Below are 19,211 nucleotides of genomic sequence, written 5' to 3' on the forward strand. Positions count from 1 at the left end.
CCCCCCCGCTCATGCCCGCAACTCACCTGTCACCCGCGCCGGCAGCCGAACTTTCTCTGCTGAGCAGGGAGATACTCGCTAAGGAAAATGCTCGATCGAGCAATTGTCCTTAGCGAGTATGCTTGCTCATCTCTAGTGGTTTCACATCGGCGTTGAAGCCTCCGGTTAGAGGTTCTACCGTAGACCTGGCTCAAAATACCAGAAGAAATAGTTCTGCATGCAGTGCTTTTCCTTCCGGATAACAGCCAGGCAGCGGAGTGAAAACTGAACGGACCCTATTATAGTCAACGGGGTCCATTCGGCCAGGGTTGGTTCTGTCTTAAGATAGAGCCATTCAGCCAAGGGGATTCCTCTTTCCTGCTTCCTGAATACACGAAGAGAGCATAATGCCGGACGCAGATGTGAAACCACCCTTAGCCAATATACCAATAAGGATCAAAATCCATAAGCAGAGTTGAAAATCCTGATCGAAGATCCAATAGTTAGAAAAACTCAATGAAAAAATAGAATGGTTGAAACTGCATACATCACTAGGAATGGTATTCAACCATAATAACCATGGTAGCAAGAGTTCAGAAATCAAAGTCCAAAAAACAGGCAAATGGGTGGAAGTGTAAGCTAAAACACAATATACAGCTCAATATCATACAAATAATTTATAAAAAGACAAAGTGATATTTCAGCAAGACCGTAAGGCTTTGCATTCTTGCTTTTACGTAGCTTCATACATGAATCAATGCTGTACACACACGAAAGCCATTTTATGACCAGGAATGTAATGTATTTCCTAGTCACTGAAATGTTGTCTTCATCGTTATCGTAAAGTGTCTTTATCCAGCATGACTTCCCATGCAACGCAATAGTTATTCTAACTGAATAGTTAAATATTTTACTGAAGTCTCGCCACAACTTCAGACGTCTTCAGTGATCAGTATTACCCAGTAGAAACTAAAAAAAGACCCTCAGATATACAAGATTCCGTAGTCTTGAAGTCTTCCTGCAAAAATAAATCTCTGCCTCTGAAACCCTATTTTACATATTATATATATCTATATATACGAAAAAAAGACCAAGTCATATAGGCAAACTATTTTACTATACATATTGCTTCTTCCCTAATCATTATTCTACTCTTTCTGTTTTTGGTTCATGTAATGACATGATGCAACTTTAACTACATGGAAGTGGGCACAGATATGTAAGCAGATAACTAGAGATGAGCGAGTATACTCGCTAAGGCACAATACTCGAGCAAGTAGTGCCTTAGCAGAGTATCTCCCCGCTCGTCTCTAAAGATTCGACTGCCGGCGCGGGTGACAGGTGAGTTGCGGCAGTGAGCAGGGGGGAGCAGGGGGAGAGAGAGTACTTTTTCACGAAACAGCTATCGCTAATGAAATACCAATGTATTTGGATGGACTTTTCACAATTCTGTACACATTATCTTGTAATAGTCAGTCAACTAAGGCCAGCTTCACACAGGTGTATTCGCACACGCAAAGTTAATAGAACCCATTGATTTTAATGGGTTCATTCAGAGGCGTGTAGTTTTCATGTGCATTTGAGTCACGCAAAAAAAACCCACAGCAGATACCAATTTTCCAAAGTCGCCATAGGAGTTAATGGGGACACGCAAATGTGCGCAAAATATGCTAGAAGATGCATGAAACACTGCGGAATTGCGCAGGAAAAAAAAATAATTAAAAATCACATCTGAAACTCATTCGATGAATTAGCCATTTTGAAGCGGTGTGTCCGTTTGCCGCATACAAATATATATGCCTTGCGGGCACAAAAAGTGCAGTAAAATACGACGATGTGCACAAAAAAGTATCGTTCAGTCTGCAAATACGCTGCGCTCAGGAGTGCACAAATACATATATACTCATGTGAAGGGGGTCTAAAGGTTTCCTAAAACTTTATCCCTTGTATGTAATTTTCTACATAGACGACCATTCAAAAACTTATCTACTCTTAGCACAAAAGGGGTCTCTCCCACCCCCATTCTTCTTTCGTGGAAAAAAAAAAGTTATAAATTTAGGAAAAGCTCATGGATCATTTGGAACACACACATGGCATCTTAGAAAGTTACAATGAATTTACCTACCAAAAGTCCCCGCCTTTTCGGCACATCTTTTTTTCCCAATTCAAGAAAAAATAATCTGATAGTTCTACAAAATGAAAGTTTAGTTAATCTGAATGACGTCCCTCATGGGTAAATAAACTCAGACTTCAGTCCATAAATATACAGAACCTATCCTAATGCAAACATTTGCTGTACTTGTCTATTTCCTACGACGCCAAAAAGTAGAAAATTGTAAAATTCTATCTACACGACTCTTTTACAACTCATTATAAATATACCTCTACGTTAATAAAGCCTTATAAATAAATGGCGGGATTATAAAGCGGATTGTTACGAAGATCTGCTGCCCTGCATGAAGATTTATTAACTAAGAGTTGCTACTAAATCTAGCTACGGTAATGCCTAAGCCTGTTAGTAAAAAGTGGAAATTGGGTTATTTACAAGATTATTTCTTCCATGACTTTCCCAATGAGGTTGTCTCTTCTTCTGAAAGGTAAAGTTCCTCTGTTGCAGGCCTGACATTGGCACCCAATGTGAGTAGGACAGCGGTGAAGTAGTCAGCGCCGCTACTGTTCCACCACAAAGGTGACAAAGGATGCGTTGCTTAACAAATGAAGATCAAAAAGTCTTTGATGCTCATTGTAGTCCAAAACCCTCGGAGTTGGAAATAGCAATGGTCAGCTTTTGTTTCAGCTCCTTCTTCGTTTTGTAGGGAGGTAAGCACAGCTGGTTAAAGCAGGTGTGTGCTGTTGGTAACCTGGAACAAACACATTCATTTTAATGTTTTGTCTAAAAAATATTTATGGAAAAGGCTTACAGACGAAAATCCATACAGATATAAATGAGATTCATTTAGGGATCCGGACTTGTGTGCCTAAAATACAATCTGTATACTTTGTACTCCGATATACTGTAGACACTTTATCTTACAAACCCAGCACAGAAGACTTCACAGAAGTTAAATTCGATCAAACTAAAGGGCCATTTACATGAACTGACGATCAGGAATGACTGTCCCTTACCCAATCACTGCCCCATGTGAAGAAGCCAGCGGTTACCCAACAAACAAGCAAATGCTTGCTTGTTGAGTGATCACATCCTAAGGAGGAACCAACAGAAGGTTGGCCATAAAACATCACCCAGTGTTAAAAGAAAAAGAAAAGGGCCGTGCCAATAATAATGGACCTGTATGTCCCTGAACAACGATTATTTAGGTAGATCTAGTAGTGCCGACAGCTTCATGTAACAGGATTAGAACAAAAGGGGATCAATGATACTTGGGGAGATAAATTCATATAGTTAATACTAATAATTAATAAAACTATTTCATGTTGTCAATTTTAACTGTGAAATATCTTTCCCATCCATGTGTCCTAGTAAAGGTTCTGCTGAGGGGGGCAAAAGCTTTGTCTACGTGAAGAGCAGAATGTAAACAGCAATTTCAATGGGATACATTTACTAATCCGGTCTAATATTTAGCCAGTATAAGGCCTCCTGCCAATGGACGGAGCTGGATACACCCGCGGTTTTATACCGCGGGGTAAACAGAAAAGCCCCCACTGCGTTTTTCCATGGTCTCCATTAATATATTAATGGAGATCTCCCGCTGTGGAAAAAAAACGTGTAAAATAAACATGCCGCAATATTCTTCCCGCGGCGTAAATCTGCAGCAGAATCCCGCATGTCAGGACTGAGTCATTAAGTTCAATTGAGCCTAAAAGCTGCGTTATTACGCTGCGGATTTACGCCATGGGGAATGCGGCATAAATCTGGCCGTGGGCATTATCCCTAGAGCTTCATGTAACTGGATCAAAACAAACACCGATTGACCTGTAAAAATGTTGAGCGCTGCGTGTTCACGACTGAAAAAAAAATAAAAAAATCTAAGTGTAAAATGGCCTTTAATTGCACTAATATATATGTTTATTCGCTGGATAGAGGAGTGTTTTGAACAGGTCCGAGGTGGGTTTACCGTGCTTCAAAAATAACGGCGCTTTACAATGACACATTCAATCAATGAAAAGAAAAAACATTTATGGCACCGAGTAAATTCAAATATTACCAATTAGTAGAGGTTTCATTTTTTGTGATCTTGAAATTCAAATCCACCATGCCTCCGACCGGCACTCTATCACTTCCTGTAGCAAAATGTAGAAACTTCTTCTGAAGGTCAAGAGGGAATCCGAGAACAACATCCCAGAGATACCTGCGATTAATTAAGTTTATTAGTCTTATCCTTAATATTACATAGATAGATATGGTTCCCATCGTATAATAATGTACAAGAGCTGAGCACTTGATTCCATTTTCTAAGTTTTGGTTTTTTTTTTATTAGTTTTTACTTTCTCCACTTCCACAGTGTTGTTGTAAACACTTAAAGGGAACCCGTCACCGGCTTCATGCTGCCCAAACCAGTTTCGAGTGAGAGGGGTGGACCGTGCCAATCCCTTCCAGTCCGCAGTATGTTGACTGACAGCTCCTCCCCCTGCTTGTGTATAGAGAGCCATCAGTCAACGTGCTGCACCGCCCACCATGCACTCAGAATGGTGACTGGATGAGGTGTGAGGGTACATGATCACCAATGCAGCTGTTAGGGGGAGAAGAACAAAAAAAAAAAATGTTCTGCTGAAGGGGACAAAAGTTTTGTTTACGTGAAGAGCAGAACGAAAGTGACATTTATAGAAAGAATGACAATGGGATACATTTATACTAATCCTGTATAATATCAGGCAGTACAAACTTAGACTAGACAGTCTAAAAATGCGCCAAATTTATCACAGTGGCTCCTGCTGCGTGATAAATTTTTCACAATTTAGACAAGTTGACTAAAGTTTACACGGTATTGGTTGGCTTAGTTTATGCCACTATTCCATGCAAAAATGTGGGGGGCATTTTGCCGCATTTTAAGCCACATTCCTTTTTCAGTAACACCCCGTTTCCACTAATCCACATGTCTTGTCAAATGGGGCACACAAAAAATGTAGTACACAATATGTACACCAGTTATTTGGTGCAGACTGAGCCAGAATTCTGAGACAGTTTAGTAATTCTAATGTTAATCTCTCTATTGGATATTCTGAAATTAATGTGGCAGGAGCATTCTTTAGGTCCTAAATAGGAAAAGTAAAGGGGTCACAACTCGAAAATTCAATGCTAAGTGCAAAAGTTTTGGCGCCCCTGTGTAATGTACCAAATCTGATTCTCTAACTTCCCGATGTCGTACAAACATGAAAGCTGTGCTGTGATTGGTTGTTATATATTATACCGCTGAGGTAACATGAAAGCTGCCCTGTAATTGGTTGTTATATATTATACTGCTGAGGTAACATGAAAGCTGCGCTGTGATTGGTTGTTATATATTATACCGCTGAAGTCAAAGTAACCTTTACTTCATAAAATCTCCTATAGGCTCAAATGTTGCTGCTCATACATATAGTGTGATATATATGCACAACAAAGATCGCAGTATGTTCTATCTTGGCACGTATTACGTGCATATACACACCAAGATAGTGCATGGTAATTGGCGGCATGCAGCAAGTACACAATGTCATTGCGTACTTGTTGCGTGACTGTCTTATACGGGTGGTACGCAGTGAATTATGCTTGTGTGAAGCCGTCCCAAGTCAAGTTCTTTTGACTATGTCCGCTGAGACGTCTGTTATCACGGTCATCTTTGACCATCATATTTGACTTTGGATCATGATAGATTAGTATGGGGTATATTTATTTGCATACTTCTTGTCTCCACTTACCGAATAGTAAGATCGATCTTCTGGTATCCATCATAATGTGTGTTTTTCTGGAGCGCATGCATGTCTAATTCAGGACTCCCGCAGACAAGAATCTCCACTTCTTCGGGGCGAAGTAACTTAAAAAAAAAAAAAAAAAAAGCTATTCTTAATATTAAAAAAAAAAAAATCTACTTAAAATATCAGCAGAATTCTCTAAATCTGCAGCAATATTGGCAACTATTGTTTTCTGGTCCTAGAGGGTTTCATAGCTATTCTATCTAGTACTGCATACACTAATTTTTATGAACCCAGATAGCGAATTTAATGGTGATAAAATATTAGGTACCAATTTCAGTCTAACACGAATATGTGATTGGAAGAGATGCAATATTACCCTTTTCCAGTCTAGCAATGTCAGCAGAACAAACCTAACATACAGTATACTCTAAGTTTTCACATACGCCAAAACGCTACATTTGACTAAATGCAGTCATACATTAGGGATTAAGGGATCTACGATCAGCCTTCGAGACGCCATTGTACAGCAGAAGGCATGTCCGGCCATACATCTCCCCCTAGAACAACTGCAGCAATGTAAATATAGTGTCACATGCTGACCATTCCAATGTTGTAACACTATCACAGGCCAGTTGGCATTTACAAAAAAATATTACCGTATAGAGTGTTAGCCTTACCATCAGAGCATTAGATGAGCAGACACTGTGGAACCCATAGTAGAAAGCGGAGAACTGCTTGTACATGGATTTATTAAGGAGGAAATCTACATAAAGTTGGACATATTCTGAAAGGAGAAACACATTAAAAAAAACTTATTAAAAAACACAAATTTTATAATTAAATCTATAGATTCACAGTCTTCAATTCTGCATGAATTACCTTTCCTGTTCTGATTGGTGACTGGAATTTTATCACCACCAGGTTTAAGATTATATGTTTTAATGACCCCAAATTCCTCTTGGAACACCTAAAAAGTAGAAACAATGTATATGAATTTAACATTAAATATCCATAAAGCTGTCCTATAGGTTACATTGGTAGGAAAAGTAGCAAATAGGTTAAGAATGTAATAACATACTTCCTGATAACACATACTTGAAAAGATCAAAAGTTACTACGAAGTTTTAAGAGTTCCTGAAACTACAAAACCTATGTCTTGTTTGTTAACTACACAGCAACATAAAGCAACCAATAGATTCAAAAGGAATGTGTGACATAATCAGAGGCCATTCTTCACATGGGGCTTCTGTTTTGAGAGTCGACTGGCTACAGCACTGCATATGAAGAATATGGTAAGGTATATAAAAAGGAGAAGGTTCTTGACCCAGACCTGGAATGTTGAGTAGAAGTCCTCCTCCACATTGCCTTCATACGTTAATAGTTCATTCAATCCGTGAGCAAGTTCCTAAACACAATAATCAATGTTAAAATGTAATCTTAATTGATATTTTACATACTACTACTTCAACAACATGAGGATCATAGCAGACAGATCATAGAAGCCATACTGTGCATTAACAGGCTTCCAGGAGAGAATACTCGGAAGTTTGGGCCCTGAAGTATCAGCAAGAGCCCACAGTCAAATGGAATTTTACTAATCTAAATGCCCATGCTCAGTTTGCAAAAAAAAAAAGTCGCATAAATACCCTATACATAATTTAGTATGTTTCTTCAACAATTTTTTCTATTCACTAAACAATATATCACTGAGAGAATATATTGTTTAATTGGCTTCCTTTTGAGTGTTACTCACATCACTGAGAAATAAGGATAAAATATAACCTTATTGACCAAATAATAAAAAAATGAAATATAAACAGTGTTATTTGATTATTGCCGCACTGTCATGTACAAGATCATATCGTAATCAGAGTTTTATCCTTTATTGCATCAAGGCTAAGATTTCTTCAGGGCTATTGGTCAACTCCCATACACTCAACATCCAAATTGCAACACCAAGAAGGAAAAGACATAAGGCAAACTAAGGAAGTTGAAAAGTTGAGGGGATCGCTGTGATATGCAAATGATCACATTTTCAAGGTACCTAGCTCTAATTTGTGGCATGTGGGAGGGGCTTAAATAGTGTCAAAACCAGATCAAAAGCAAGTTCTCTCAGCCACAGGAACTTAAAAAAAAAAAAATCAGATGGAACAGTCTTGGGATTTGATTATGAGGCGACTCCTGCTTGTCGACGTACCAGTTATCATAACATATTGCAAACTGAAAAAGGTAGAGAATCCTTGAAATGAGAAGCCTTGGTTTATCAGCCCCACAGCGGCAAAGATGTCAGCACTGTTAGGTTCAGGCCGCTCAGCGGTAAAGAGAAATGGGTCCAATATGCCACAAACCAACCCTATTAAAGTCAGGACTGCCTCTTCCATAGGCAGGCCTTTGAAAATGGATTGTAATCCCTATAGAAAAAGTGCAGAAAGCATTCATAAGGGATACTAAAAATACAAATCATGACTGTTGTATTTCTATAGAACAGCCAAATTCAGCTGGAAATGTAGTTGTAACAATAATAATGAAAACATAAATGCAATTAATTGTAATAGCCAACTGTATTTTTTGCCATGATTTTTCACAACCAATTCCAACTTCTTAAAGACTTCAACAAACTCTTTGTTCAGTTTACAGTTCACCCCAATTTCCCTATATGCTCTTAGATTCGGCTCTGGATGCTGTGAATGTGTCAAATGGGCAGACTCCACAGCTCACTGTCAAAGAATTCTGTCATGACCCGTTGACGGTAAGTGGTGGGGACTGCTTACTTCCCACATTTACAGTGTTGGATAGCGGAAAAGAGTCTGTACAGGTAAAAGAGCAAGTATAAACATAAAGAGTTAGCGAGACTTAGGCTACAATCAGAGACGCAAGTTGAAGCTTCTGGGCCCCAATCAGAAAACTGTAACAGGGCTCTCAACTATAATACTTTATTCCTAGTACCGGGCTCCCTATATGGAGAAGAGAGGCCTTATGGGCTCCCTAAGGCTTCTGGGCCTGGGTGCAACCGCATCCTCTGCATCCCCTACAGTTACGCCCCTGCCTACAAGGCTATGCAGCCGGCCATGCTAACACAAGAACATAATAGGTCCTCTTTTACCCTAAAACCTCAAAAAGTTTGTTCAGACGGCATATTTATTTGTGACCACATTGTTTCCTCAATATCAAGTCAGCAGACATAGAAGCACCTAAGGCAGTCCTTCAGTGCAAGTTCCCTTCAAAGAGTAGACCAGATCTCATCTTCCTGGACCCTTGTGCATACGTTATGGTTTTAAATCGGCATTCGGTATGGTTTTGACACATTAATATGAAGTGCATAAAACTTTAGTTAGTGCATAAGAAACCCAAATTGTACTTACTGGCATAATCTGAGACAAGTCATCCAGTGTGACAGATGCAATTCCTACAGGTATGTTCTGGTCACAAGGTACGATTGGAGGACTTAACAGCTTCTTGTAGCAACAAGGTGGAAAGCGGATATCTAATGTGATGCTGTTATAGACAGCCAGCCCCATCAACTTGACATGTTAAGTATAAAAACAAGCTATACAGATCATAATACCATTTTATGTTAATTACTAGTGTTTATCCTAAATATCAGCCTAGATGGTGATTACAATTCAACACAATACTTCCTTTAAGGCCAACTGAATGGACCTTGCTATCACTGTTCAGAGGAAAAACAGTGAAGGGGACTCAATGCTATTCTAGTGCTGCGTACCTTTCCCTGTGAGGATTGGTGGAGGCCCAGAGGTCTAACTCCCATGACCATAAAGGGATGACATATCCTAGAGATAAGCAATATCTTTATAAGACTGGAGAATCCCTTTTAGAACATTTTTTTCCCCATTAGGAGAATCCCCTCCAATAAGCACTTTCAAAGCATCATAATGGGGTCCTTCCACTCAAGAGCTCCTCCGAAGTAATAAAGAGTGGTTTGTGCTCTACAGGACTTTGTAGTCGTCTCACCACATCATGCATAAAAGATGTAAAATATGACTTTTCTCTCGCTCTCTGGTACCAAAAACACAAAAAAATTGCTTTGGTCTCAATGAATCTAAGTAGGCAAGTTGCTATCAATTGTTCCAACAAAAGGATACAGTGCCAACTAGACGAAATTCTGAGTAGTTGTCACACTTAAAACTGCTGAACCAGTGGAAGTTGGAGTCTTTGTGATATGTGAACATTCCTGCAAAAAAATAGTGCTGCATGAATAATCATCATCAAGATCAATATGTGCGGCTGAAAATCAATATAAGTGGTTACAAAGATGATCTGTAGTTTATTTGGCTATATTCATGGTGAGAATCCCCTTCTAAAATACAGCCGATGGGGAAGGGTACCAAGATCAGCTATTCTCAAGGGTACCACAACATGAAAAGGGGGTTAACAAAACTAGACCAATAAATTTACTGGTGTCCACCACTACAGTCCCAAATTCTCCATTAGCACTATAACACTATAAGGCAGTGATACATCTATGGAAAACCAATAAGAGTAGAGTCATTGACTAACAGGGCCCCTATTCAGGACCCTTTTACACGGAACGATTACCATTCAGATAATCGTTGGATAGTGCGAAACCGAACAATTGTTCAGTGTAAACACTGCCAACAACTGGATGACAAACAAGAATTTGTTTGCTTAGCATTGCTTGTTCAGTTTCTGCAGGCATAAAAACCTAATGATAATCAGCCCGTGCAAGCAGGCAGTCGTTCATCTATGAATGACTGCCTGTTTACCATGAATGGAGATGGACGGCTGGAAGGGATCTCCAGAGTACTCTGCCTCTATTTGCTGAGCAATCATCACTCCTGTGTAAAAGCAGAGAAATCATAATCTTTGGGACAACTGTCGGGGGCTTAAAGGGGTTGTCTCGCGGCAAACATCAAAATTTTACTTTACCCCATTCCCCATGTCACCTCCCTGGCATACAATAGCAATTTAAGGTGGTTTTTAAGCCGCTTGCTACTCACCGATGTGCTGAAATGTGAAGTTTTAAAAATCTTCTGCCTAAGATGGCCGTCGGTCCTTTCCCAGAGATGCACTGCGGTTTTCTCCCATGGTGCACCGCGGGTCTTCTCCCATGGTGCACCATGGGCTCTGTGCGGTCCATTGCCGATTCCAGCCTCCTGATTGGCTGAAATCGGCACACGTGACGGGGTGGAGCTACGATGATGCGGTGACCAGCTCTCCGGCACGAGCGGCCCCATTCACCAGGCAGAAGACCGCACAGGAGACGGGGACGCCAGCAACGGAGCAGGTAAGTGAATAACTTCTGTATGGCTCATATTTAATGCACGATGTACATTACAAAGTGCATTAATATGGCCATACAGAAGTACTTAACCCCACTTGCTGCCGCGAGACAACCCCTTTAAGCGTTCAACAGTCATACCGTGTAAAAGGACCCTAAGGTCTTTGCATATCTTTATTGCAAAGGAGGCTGAAGTGTGGAACAGCAAGCCCAACTGCTCTGTGGTCATGTAACAAATCGTCAATACGTTTATCTTTTAAGATGTCACTGGGGTAAAAGGCTGCATTGGTGAATGTCCAAGACCCTCAAAAATCACCAGAATGCAAGGATGGTTTTACGTGGGCAGACCATCTGCTTATGCTAATGAGCACCAACCAACATGGACAGATGAAGAAGAATGATTGTAACTGTGATGGCACGACCCCATATAGAATGCATTGGTCGGCAGCACATCTCCATGTTTATATGTGGAGATATGCCACCAACTTGCCTGCATAAGATGACCCAATCAGCCAATGAACGAGCATTTGCTCGTTTGTCGACTGATCAGGAGCATACCTACATCCAGAGATGAGCAACTATACTCGCTAAGGCACATTACTCAAGCTAGTAGTGCCTTAGCAGAGTATCTCCCCGCTCGTCTCTAAAGATTCGGGGGCCGGCGCGGGTGACGGGAGTTGCGGCGGGGAGTGGGAGGAGAAAGATCTCCCCTCCGTTTCTCCCCGCTCTCCCCCGCCGCTCCCCACATCTTTAGAGATGAGCGGGGAGATACTCGGCTAAGGCACTACTAGCTTGAGTAATGTGCCTTAGCAAGTATACTCGCTCATCTCTACCTACATGACTAGATGATCAGGCAAAAACATTTTTACAAAAGGTTTGTTCCCAATCATTAGGCAATGTAAATAAGGCTTAAGGGCCCTTTTACATGGGACAACTTGCAGATACCGAACAGGTCATCTGAGCGATAATGGTTACTCAGGAATGAGCATTGCTAGTGAATGGAGGCAGATCGGGCAGCGGATCGTTACGGCCCACCCGTCTCTATTCACAGTAAACAGGCAATCGTTCATAAGTACACAACTGCCTGTTTAGAAGGGCCAATCCCTTCATTCAGTTTTCTGCAGGCAGAAACCAAACGACTAACGAGAAGAAAACTAAATTCTCATTTGTCATTCAATCAGGACATGCATTTACACTGTATGATAATCGTTCAGATTCCTGCTGGATGCGGGAATCTAACCGAGTTATTGACCTGTGTAAATGGGCTCAACCAATGGCCATCATGACCCTTTACCACATAGCTCAGAGATCTGAGCTAAGATATGAGTAGCAGGGACACTGCACTTGGCATAGCACCACAGGGACCAAGATCTAGTCATCAGAACCTTAACCACATGGCAAAGGATACAAGTGACATTTTACTTAATAATCTTTTACTGCATAAACACATTTCTTCTGTTAAGCCTCTGAATTTCTTTCCATAAGTCCCCAGGACTCAACACTATTTTCAGTGAAGCCCCCAAAACTTCATCCTTAATATTTTCTACGTGGTACTCGAGCAGGCTTACCATAGTCAGGATGGAAAATTTGCCTGATTAGCAACAGAAACCACTCTTTTGTTAGACCACCCAAGTCAAGGCCGGCTTCGCCTACAAAGGTCACCTTTAACTTTTTCTTCAGATCAGCTCTTTTCCTTGTAAGCTGTAGAAACAGAAGTTTTATTATAGAGTTCATGTGGAAATGGGTTGTTTAATCAAAGGAAAGCTCCTCACAAGGAATATTTAAATCAGGATAAATGATTGCCAATAATGTAGCTTTAGTAAAAGAGATAAAAATGTCTGGATCAATAAAACTCTGAGTTTGACCCAAAGTTGCATGTCTGTCCAATAAGATAAATTATACATGTTGATATTAAAAGCTGGCACATTATAAATCTCCATTTGTGTAAATTAGCTCTTCCCAATAATCCAATATTACTTCAGACTTACAGAAAGGTGTGCAGAAGAGTAGAGAAAGTTGTATAACTGTGGGTATGGAAGGAGTATTTTTCACTCTATGCCTTTAAATTCATAACCGATATTTAGAGGTATTGAACATATACTCATAATTTGGAAAGCCCCTGTCCTACACCTAGGACAGGCCGACACTTAAACCATTCCTTAATTCTGACCTGAGCAGTACCTTCCTCACAGTGAAGAGAAAATTGTTGCCTTGCAACAATTGATAGAAGTATAAAGTATCTTATTGAACAACTTAATAGAAATATATAGCATCATCCATGGTTTATAAGTTCACTGTAGACAAAGGCAGGAGGGGTCCATCATGGCATGATGTTGGTGAAGTTTACTCTCGACTTTTGGGGATTAATGAACAGCGACGCTCCCCCAGAATGATTTGCCATGTATCATAGATGCTATGTATCATATGGTTTAGCTCTTCTGTATCTTGCTGATACAAGACAGGATGTACGAACAGTGTATATTTTGATCTTATATGTCTCTTTTGATAATATATTTCTTGATACCTTGGATGCCTTTTGTTATCTTACATGTATAGCTACTTTTTATCACTTAGTAACCTTGACTAATTTTTGGCCTGTATGTGAGCCCATTTATTTTCGTCGTGGAACTCGCCATAAAACATAATGTTACACCTCAAACCCTAAACCAAGTAAGATCAGCATTTAAAGAAAGCTAGTCCTCAAATCACAAAGGAAAGACATTTTGAATACATTAGAGGAGAATTCTGACCACAGATATTTATGAGAGACTGTTATGGTATTGGATATCCACTGGATAACAGGTGCAGGTCCCCATCGCTGGTGCTTAGCCATTTCCCCATCTTGCATAGTTTATAATAAAAGAGTGGTGCATATACATCGCTAGCTCTCTCCTCCTTACTATGGCGACCACCCAGTGACTTCTAATGTAAAACAGGGGTTACAGGTCCCATAAATGTCTATAGATGGAACATGGCTTTAATTCATTTCCTATCCTGCATGGTTGCCTTCAGTGGAACAGGGCGGACGACTAGGCAGCCTAACACCAGGAGAGAAATACAGGAAAATTCACTCTGTCAAACTCCATTCTGTCCATGGTTACCCAACAGCAGCTCAATGCTATTCAAGCTTGTAGACTTTGAATAGACAGAAGAAATCAATAAAATGGTCAGGCTCTGCAGACAAAAATGGGCTGTCTGTGCAATATATGGATGTGCTAGGAGAGAAATGCTCTTTGTAACCGGGCCCCTGTCTATAAATTAGAATTCTCCCAAGATCTCTATGACCACAATTCATCACCAAAATAAAACCAGGAAAGAATATTAAAATCTATCCGTTGTGTATACTAAGGGTTTGGGCCAACAACCTGAAATGATCATATCAGCATACAAGTAAAATATATTTTAAAAAATTAAATAGTTTTCCCATTATGTGCACCAAAGGGCTTTACATGGTTTTTGCGTGAATCACCTTTAACTATTTTATTACCTCGTCCAGGGAATCGCTGACCAGTTGCAGTCTCCTGACTTTAATATTAAGAAATAGCATGTTCATATCCGGTTTCTGCCTCCGAGACACTTTATCCACAAGACTTTGCTGAAAGAGTTAAAGAAATGTCACAACTAAATACTATTTTTGGGGTTTCGAAAATATTTAATAAGTGTATAATATTTCAAAGTTCATCGTTTGAGTAAATCAAGCCAACATCGACCCAACCTGGACTTTAGATGATGAAACTCAGGTTTAAATGAAGTCAACCTACATATCAACAGGTGGAATTTGTAATGTGTGCACTGTGCACAGATTGCCATTCTTATGCAAACTTCAACCTCTTGCATCATATTTGTGTTGGGAGGCCCAGTATTGGCTCGCTGGATGGGATTTTTCCATTACAGGAAACTAAAATTATTCCTTTTGTTTTGTAATTTCTCCAGTATTTAGCTTGTGAAATGCAAAACGTAATTGCTGGTTCACCCTTACAGTGTACATAAGTCAAAGGCAACTGTTTAGTCATTTCGCACTTAAGTGGTGCCTTATACTAGCACAAAATGAAATGCATTAAAAAAAAAATTTTGCGCGCTGAAAAAGCACTTTTGCGAGTATCCCAATTGGCTATATAATGGGTCAGGGTGCTGTTTGTGTATTTCATGGACAGCACACGGATGGAATATATATACACCCATCTGATTGGGCTCTTATTCCTCTGTCTTGACTATTTTTCTTGTAAAAGCAGAACATAACAAGGGTAGAATGGAAGAAGTGTACTTTGTTCTTCTCACTTGTTTATCTGATGGTTTCCATTACAATTTTGAGATGGTCTGCATGTAGGCATTTCTATGCCTAGTTTTTCACTGAAATTCTGAAAAAGCGTATCAAACCTTTCAAATGACTTTTCAGAATAAGCTACCATGTGTGCACATAATAAACACCACTATTTATAGTCATTATTTGACTTGTATTCTGCATTTTTCCCCTTCTTTTCCCTCTGTAGATTGTACATCTAATTCACAGTTCTCTCTCAGGACTGATGGGAGGAACCTGGCTGCTGTGCTGTGTTCTATAGAATGTGCACAGAGAACTGACAATTCTGCGCTCTGTCTATAACACACACAGAAACATATGTCATGTACAGGGTGAGTCAAAAGTCTCCATACAAGGGTGTTTTGAAGGTTTAACCCCTTAGTGACAGCCCTATCGTAAAACTACGTCCTGCTGTTGCAGGACGTGTATGGAGGGAGGTAGCGGCGCTATCTCCCTCCATACAGCGTGGGCGTCAGCTGTTAATTACAGCTGACACCTAGCGGGCAATAGCTGCGCTCAGCCGATTGCGGCTATTAACCCTTTAAATGCCCCGAACGCTGTTCGGGGGTTCCACACGGCCCCCCCCCCCGCGGTGAGATCGGGGGAGCCGTGTAGGTGTCATGGCAGCCGGGGGCCTAATGAATGGCCCCAGGGCTGCCTATCAAGCCATCCACACAGGGTGGCTTGAAAGACTGCCTGTAAAAAAGCAGTATGACGTAATGCTACAGCATTACGTCATACTGCAGGAGCGATCAAAGCATCGCATGTTAAAGTCCCCCAGGGGGACTTCAAAGTAAAGTAAAAAAAAAGATCAATAAAGTTTTTTTAATTGTTAAAAAAAAAAAAAAAGTTATAAAAGTTTAAATCACCCTCCTTTTGCCATATCCATTATTAAAAAATCAAAATCATAAAATAAAAATATGTATTTGATATCGCCGCGTCCGTAAAAATCCGATCTATCGAAGTAGTGCATTATTCTTCCCGCACGGTGAACGTAGTCTAAAAAAAAAAAAAAATTAAGAACGCCAGAAATGCACTTTAGTTACCTGTCTCCCAGAAAAAACGCAATAAAAAGCGATCAAAAAGTCGTATGTATTCCAAAATGATACTATCGGTAACTTCAGGACATCCCGCAAAAAATGAGCCCTTGCTCAACTACGTCGACAGAAAAATAAAAAAGGTATTGCGCACACAAAATGACCGCAGAAAATAATTGAAAAAAATTAAATATTTAAAAAAAAAAAATTAAAGTACTACAGCAAAAAAAATACTATACAAGTTTGGTATCGTAGCAATCGTACTGACCCATAGAATAAAAATATCAGGTCGTTTTTGTTGCAATTTGTGTGCTGTAGAAACAGGACGCACCGAAAGATGGTGGAATGTCGTTTTTTTTCCATTTCTCTCCGTTAAGAATTTTTAAAAAGTTTTTCAGTAAATTATATGGTACAATAAATAGTGCCATTGAAAAATACAACTCGTCCCGCAAAAAACAAGCCCACATACAGCGACGTCTATGGATAAATTAAGGAGCTACGATTTTTTAAAAGGGAGTAGGAAAAAACAAAAATGGAAAAAAGCAAAAAAGCTCCGTCACTAAGGGGTTAAATAAATGATGCCACTTTCAAAGAAGGAACAGATCGATGTGATAATGCTGGCAAGATCAAGATCAACATGTCCCATGACCCAGACATCAAACACATTCTTTAAATTGCACCATGAGCTATATGCTGTAATATTTGTAAAGGAATAAACATGTATATAGACTGTATGAGGACGTTTGATACACCCTGTAGAACAGTGTCCAGCAAGACTGAACAGTGGAGATGTGAATAAACAGCAGCAGATAGCTGCTGCTATAGCCAATAATGAGTTATGTGTATATTTATCTTCCTCCCTCTCCTCTCTGCTCTCAAAGACCTAAATAAGTATTCTAACTCATCCCTCTCCTACACTTCCTGTTCTGATTTCCAGCCATCTCCAGTAATACACTTCACAGCAGGCAGTGGACAGCAAGTTTGGAGGAAGGGACACCCCCAGTACGCTAGTGGCATTTTTTAGCACCAAAATGTCATTTTAAGTAATTAAATTAAATATCAGTTTTGGTCATTATCACACTGGCTATCACATAAGCTTGAGTTGTTTGAAAAGTTAGTGTCCATTTAATAAAAAGAAAATTTTTTAAAAATAGTGTCTCAGCCCATATATGACCTGGTGACCACCTTGATAAATCTGACCATGTAGGTACAAAGCAGAGGTTGAAACAATAATAAAAGACTATGGCTATATTTTGTTGTGGCGATGCACTTCTTGATGGCATGTGACATTCAGAAGAATCTGGTGCGGGGCCAAGTACATAGTACGATCTGGAGTGATCCGAGCACACGTTCAGTATCAAATGAGCCTTAAGGTTTTAATAACCAAGATCTATTTAATAAAGTAGAAGAAGAATGACTAAACCTGTAATATAAATCAACCTGAGAGCCCAGGGACCGCAGCTGCACACTTGGATTTCTTTACACATGTTCATATAGCAGATCATATGGAGGTACTCCATAAACAGCACTAAACAATGCAGGCCAATAGAGATCCAAAAACTGCATATACACAGCAAAGAGCGAGCAATGTAGGGCTTGTGCACAAATGCAGCTAAATACACATATGTTAGCTCCGTTCTAGGACCCAAACAACGATAAAACCGGTCATGTTGGATCCAGCACATGGTGGACCTGAACGGTGTTGGCCAGACCCTATAGACTATAATGGGGTCTGTCCGTATTCGGTTACGCCCTCCAGCATTTTCCAGGGCAATATAGCGCTGCTTGCTATTTCATCCTGAGTTTTAAGAGAAATCTGTAACCAAGACTTCAAATGGAACCACCAACATAGATGTGAATGAGCCCTTAAGTGTACGTTCATGCAAAAATTCTCCCAAATGCTAAGGAAAAGTCACCCGATACGAGGGCAGAGGACTACATAATGGATCAGAGATTAACAGGCTGTATTCAAAAAAAGAAGCTGTTGGCATCCCTGTTTCCAGATTTCCCAATCTTGTGTACTGATTGCCAGAGGCGCCAGTGCTCCTGTTTCTCTACATTATACCTCATAGTGTACCTCCGGCTCACTTTAAAAATGCAGCAGAACTTATTTTAGTACAAACTCCACTTAGATATTGAGTTTTCACAAATAGTCATTGGCCTAAAATTTGCTCTGCCAACAGCCATTTCTCCCGGCCCTCCCATACACATGAACGCTCAAGTTCGGCTGACTAATTATGCATTTTCAATAAGCAAGGTGGAGAAACCTGCTCTCAAGCATCTGCGGAGGCTCATCTTCAGGTGGAAACAAACTCAATATGTCCAACATCAGTTGTTGGGGGCGAGTCACGATGCCCCTCTGTACATGCAATAGCCGCCCGGATCTGGTGGATCTGGACAACTTTTTCATAATATATAGGGGGGGGCGGGGGGGGGGGGGCTTAATACCCTTTCTTCTCCCCATCTTTAGAACCTGCCCATGCCATATGTCCACGCACCATACTGCCATTTCCTGTCTGATATCTCGAGTGGTCTAAGGTGCTGCACAAAAGAACTCCTGCCAACCACAAGTTATTGCATATATTACAGTGTGATGACCAATACAGGAAGAGTAACCGACCATTTGGAGAAAGGAGACATCAGAGCCAGCAGGATGATTGGGGACGAAAACAAACCCAAGACAGTCATACTTTTACTGCTTGAATAAGGTATTCAGTAGCCCACATCATCTGGGACTTTTATTAGTGTTTCCTATAGTTGTCAACTAAATTATAACCAT

At 40.2% G+C, this 19,211-nt stretch overlaps 1 protein-coding gene across 1 annotated transcript in view; it reads right to left on the bottom strand.

Moving 5' to 3' along the window:
- Window positions 1–21: 21 nt before the first annotated feature.
- The window catches only part of HECTD2 (HECT domain E3 ubiquitin protein ligase 2), a 75,913-nt gene continuing 56,723 nt past the window's right edge, over window positions 22–19,211 (bottom strand). The window contains exons 12-21 of the mRNA XM_066600712.1: window positions 14,583–14,690; window positions 12,664–12,796; window positions 9,939–10,027; window positions 9,198–9,356; window positions 7,166–7,240; window positions 6,715–6,802; window positions 6,513–6,619; window positions 5,839–5,954; window positions 4,146–4,289; window positions 22–2,840 (exon numbers count right to left, since the gene is read on the bottom strand). Coding sequence (XP_066456809.1) covers window positions 2,720–2,840; window positions 4,146–4,289; window positions 5,839–5,954; window positions 6,513–6,619; window positions 6,715–6,802; window positions 7,166–7,240; window positions 9,198–9,356; window positions 9,939–10,027; window positions 12,664–12,796; window positions 14,583–14,690 — 1,140 coding nt within the window. The 3' untranslated portion in view covers window positions 22–2,719. The remainder of the gene's footprint in view (window positions 2,841–4,145; window positions 4,290–5,838; window positions 5,955–6,512; window positions 6,620–6,714; window positions 6,803–7,165; window positions 7,241–9,197; window positions 9,357–9,938; window positions 10,028–12,663; window positions 12,797–14,582; window positions 14,691–19,211) is intronic.

This window comes from Eleutherodactylus coqui, chromosome 4 (genome assembly GCF_035609145.1).
Source record: "Eleutherodactylus coqui strain aEleCoq1 chromosome 4, aEleCoq1.hap1, whole genome shotgun sequence".
Taxonomy (NCBI): Eukaryota; Metazoa; Chordata; class Amphibia; order Anura; family Eleutherodactylidae; genus Eleutherodactylus; species Eleutherodactylus coqui.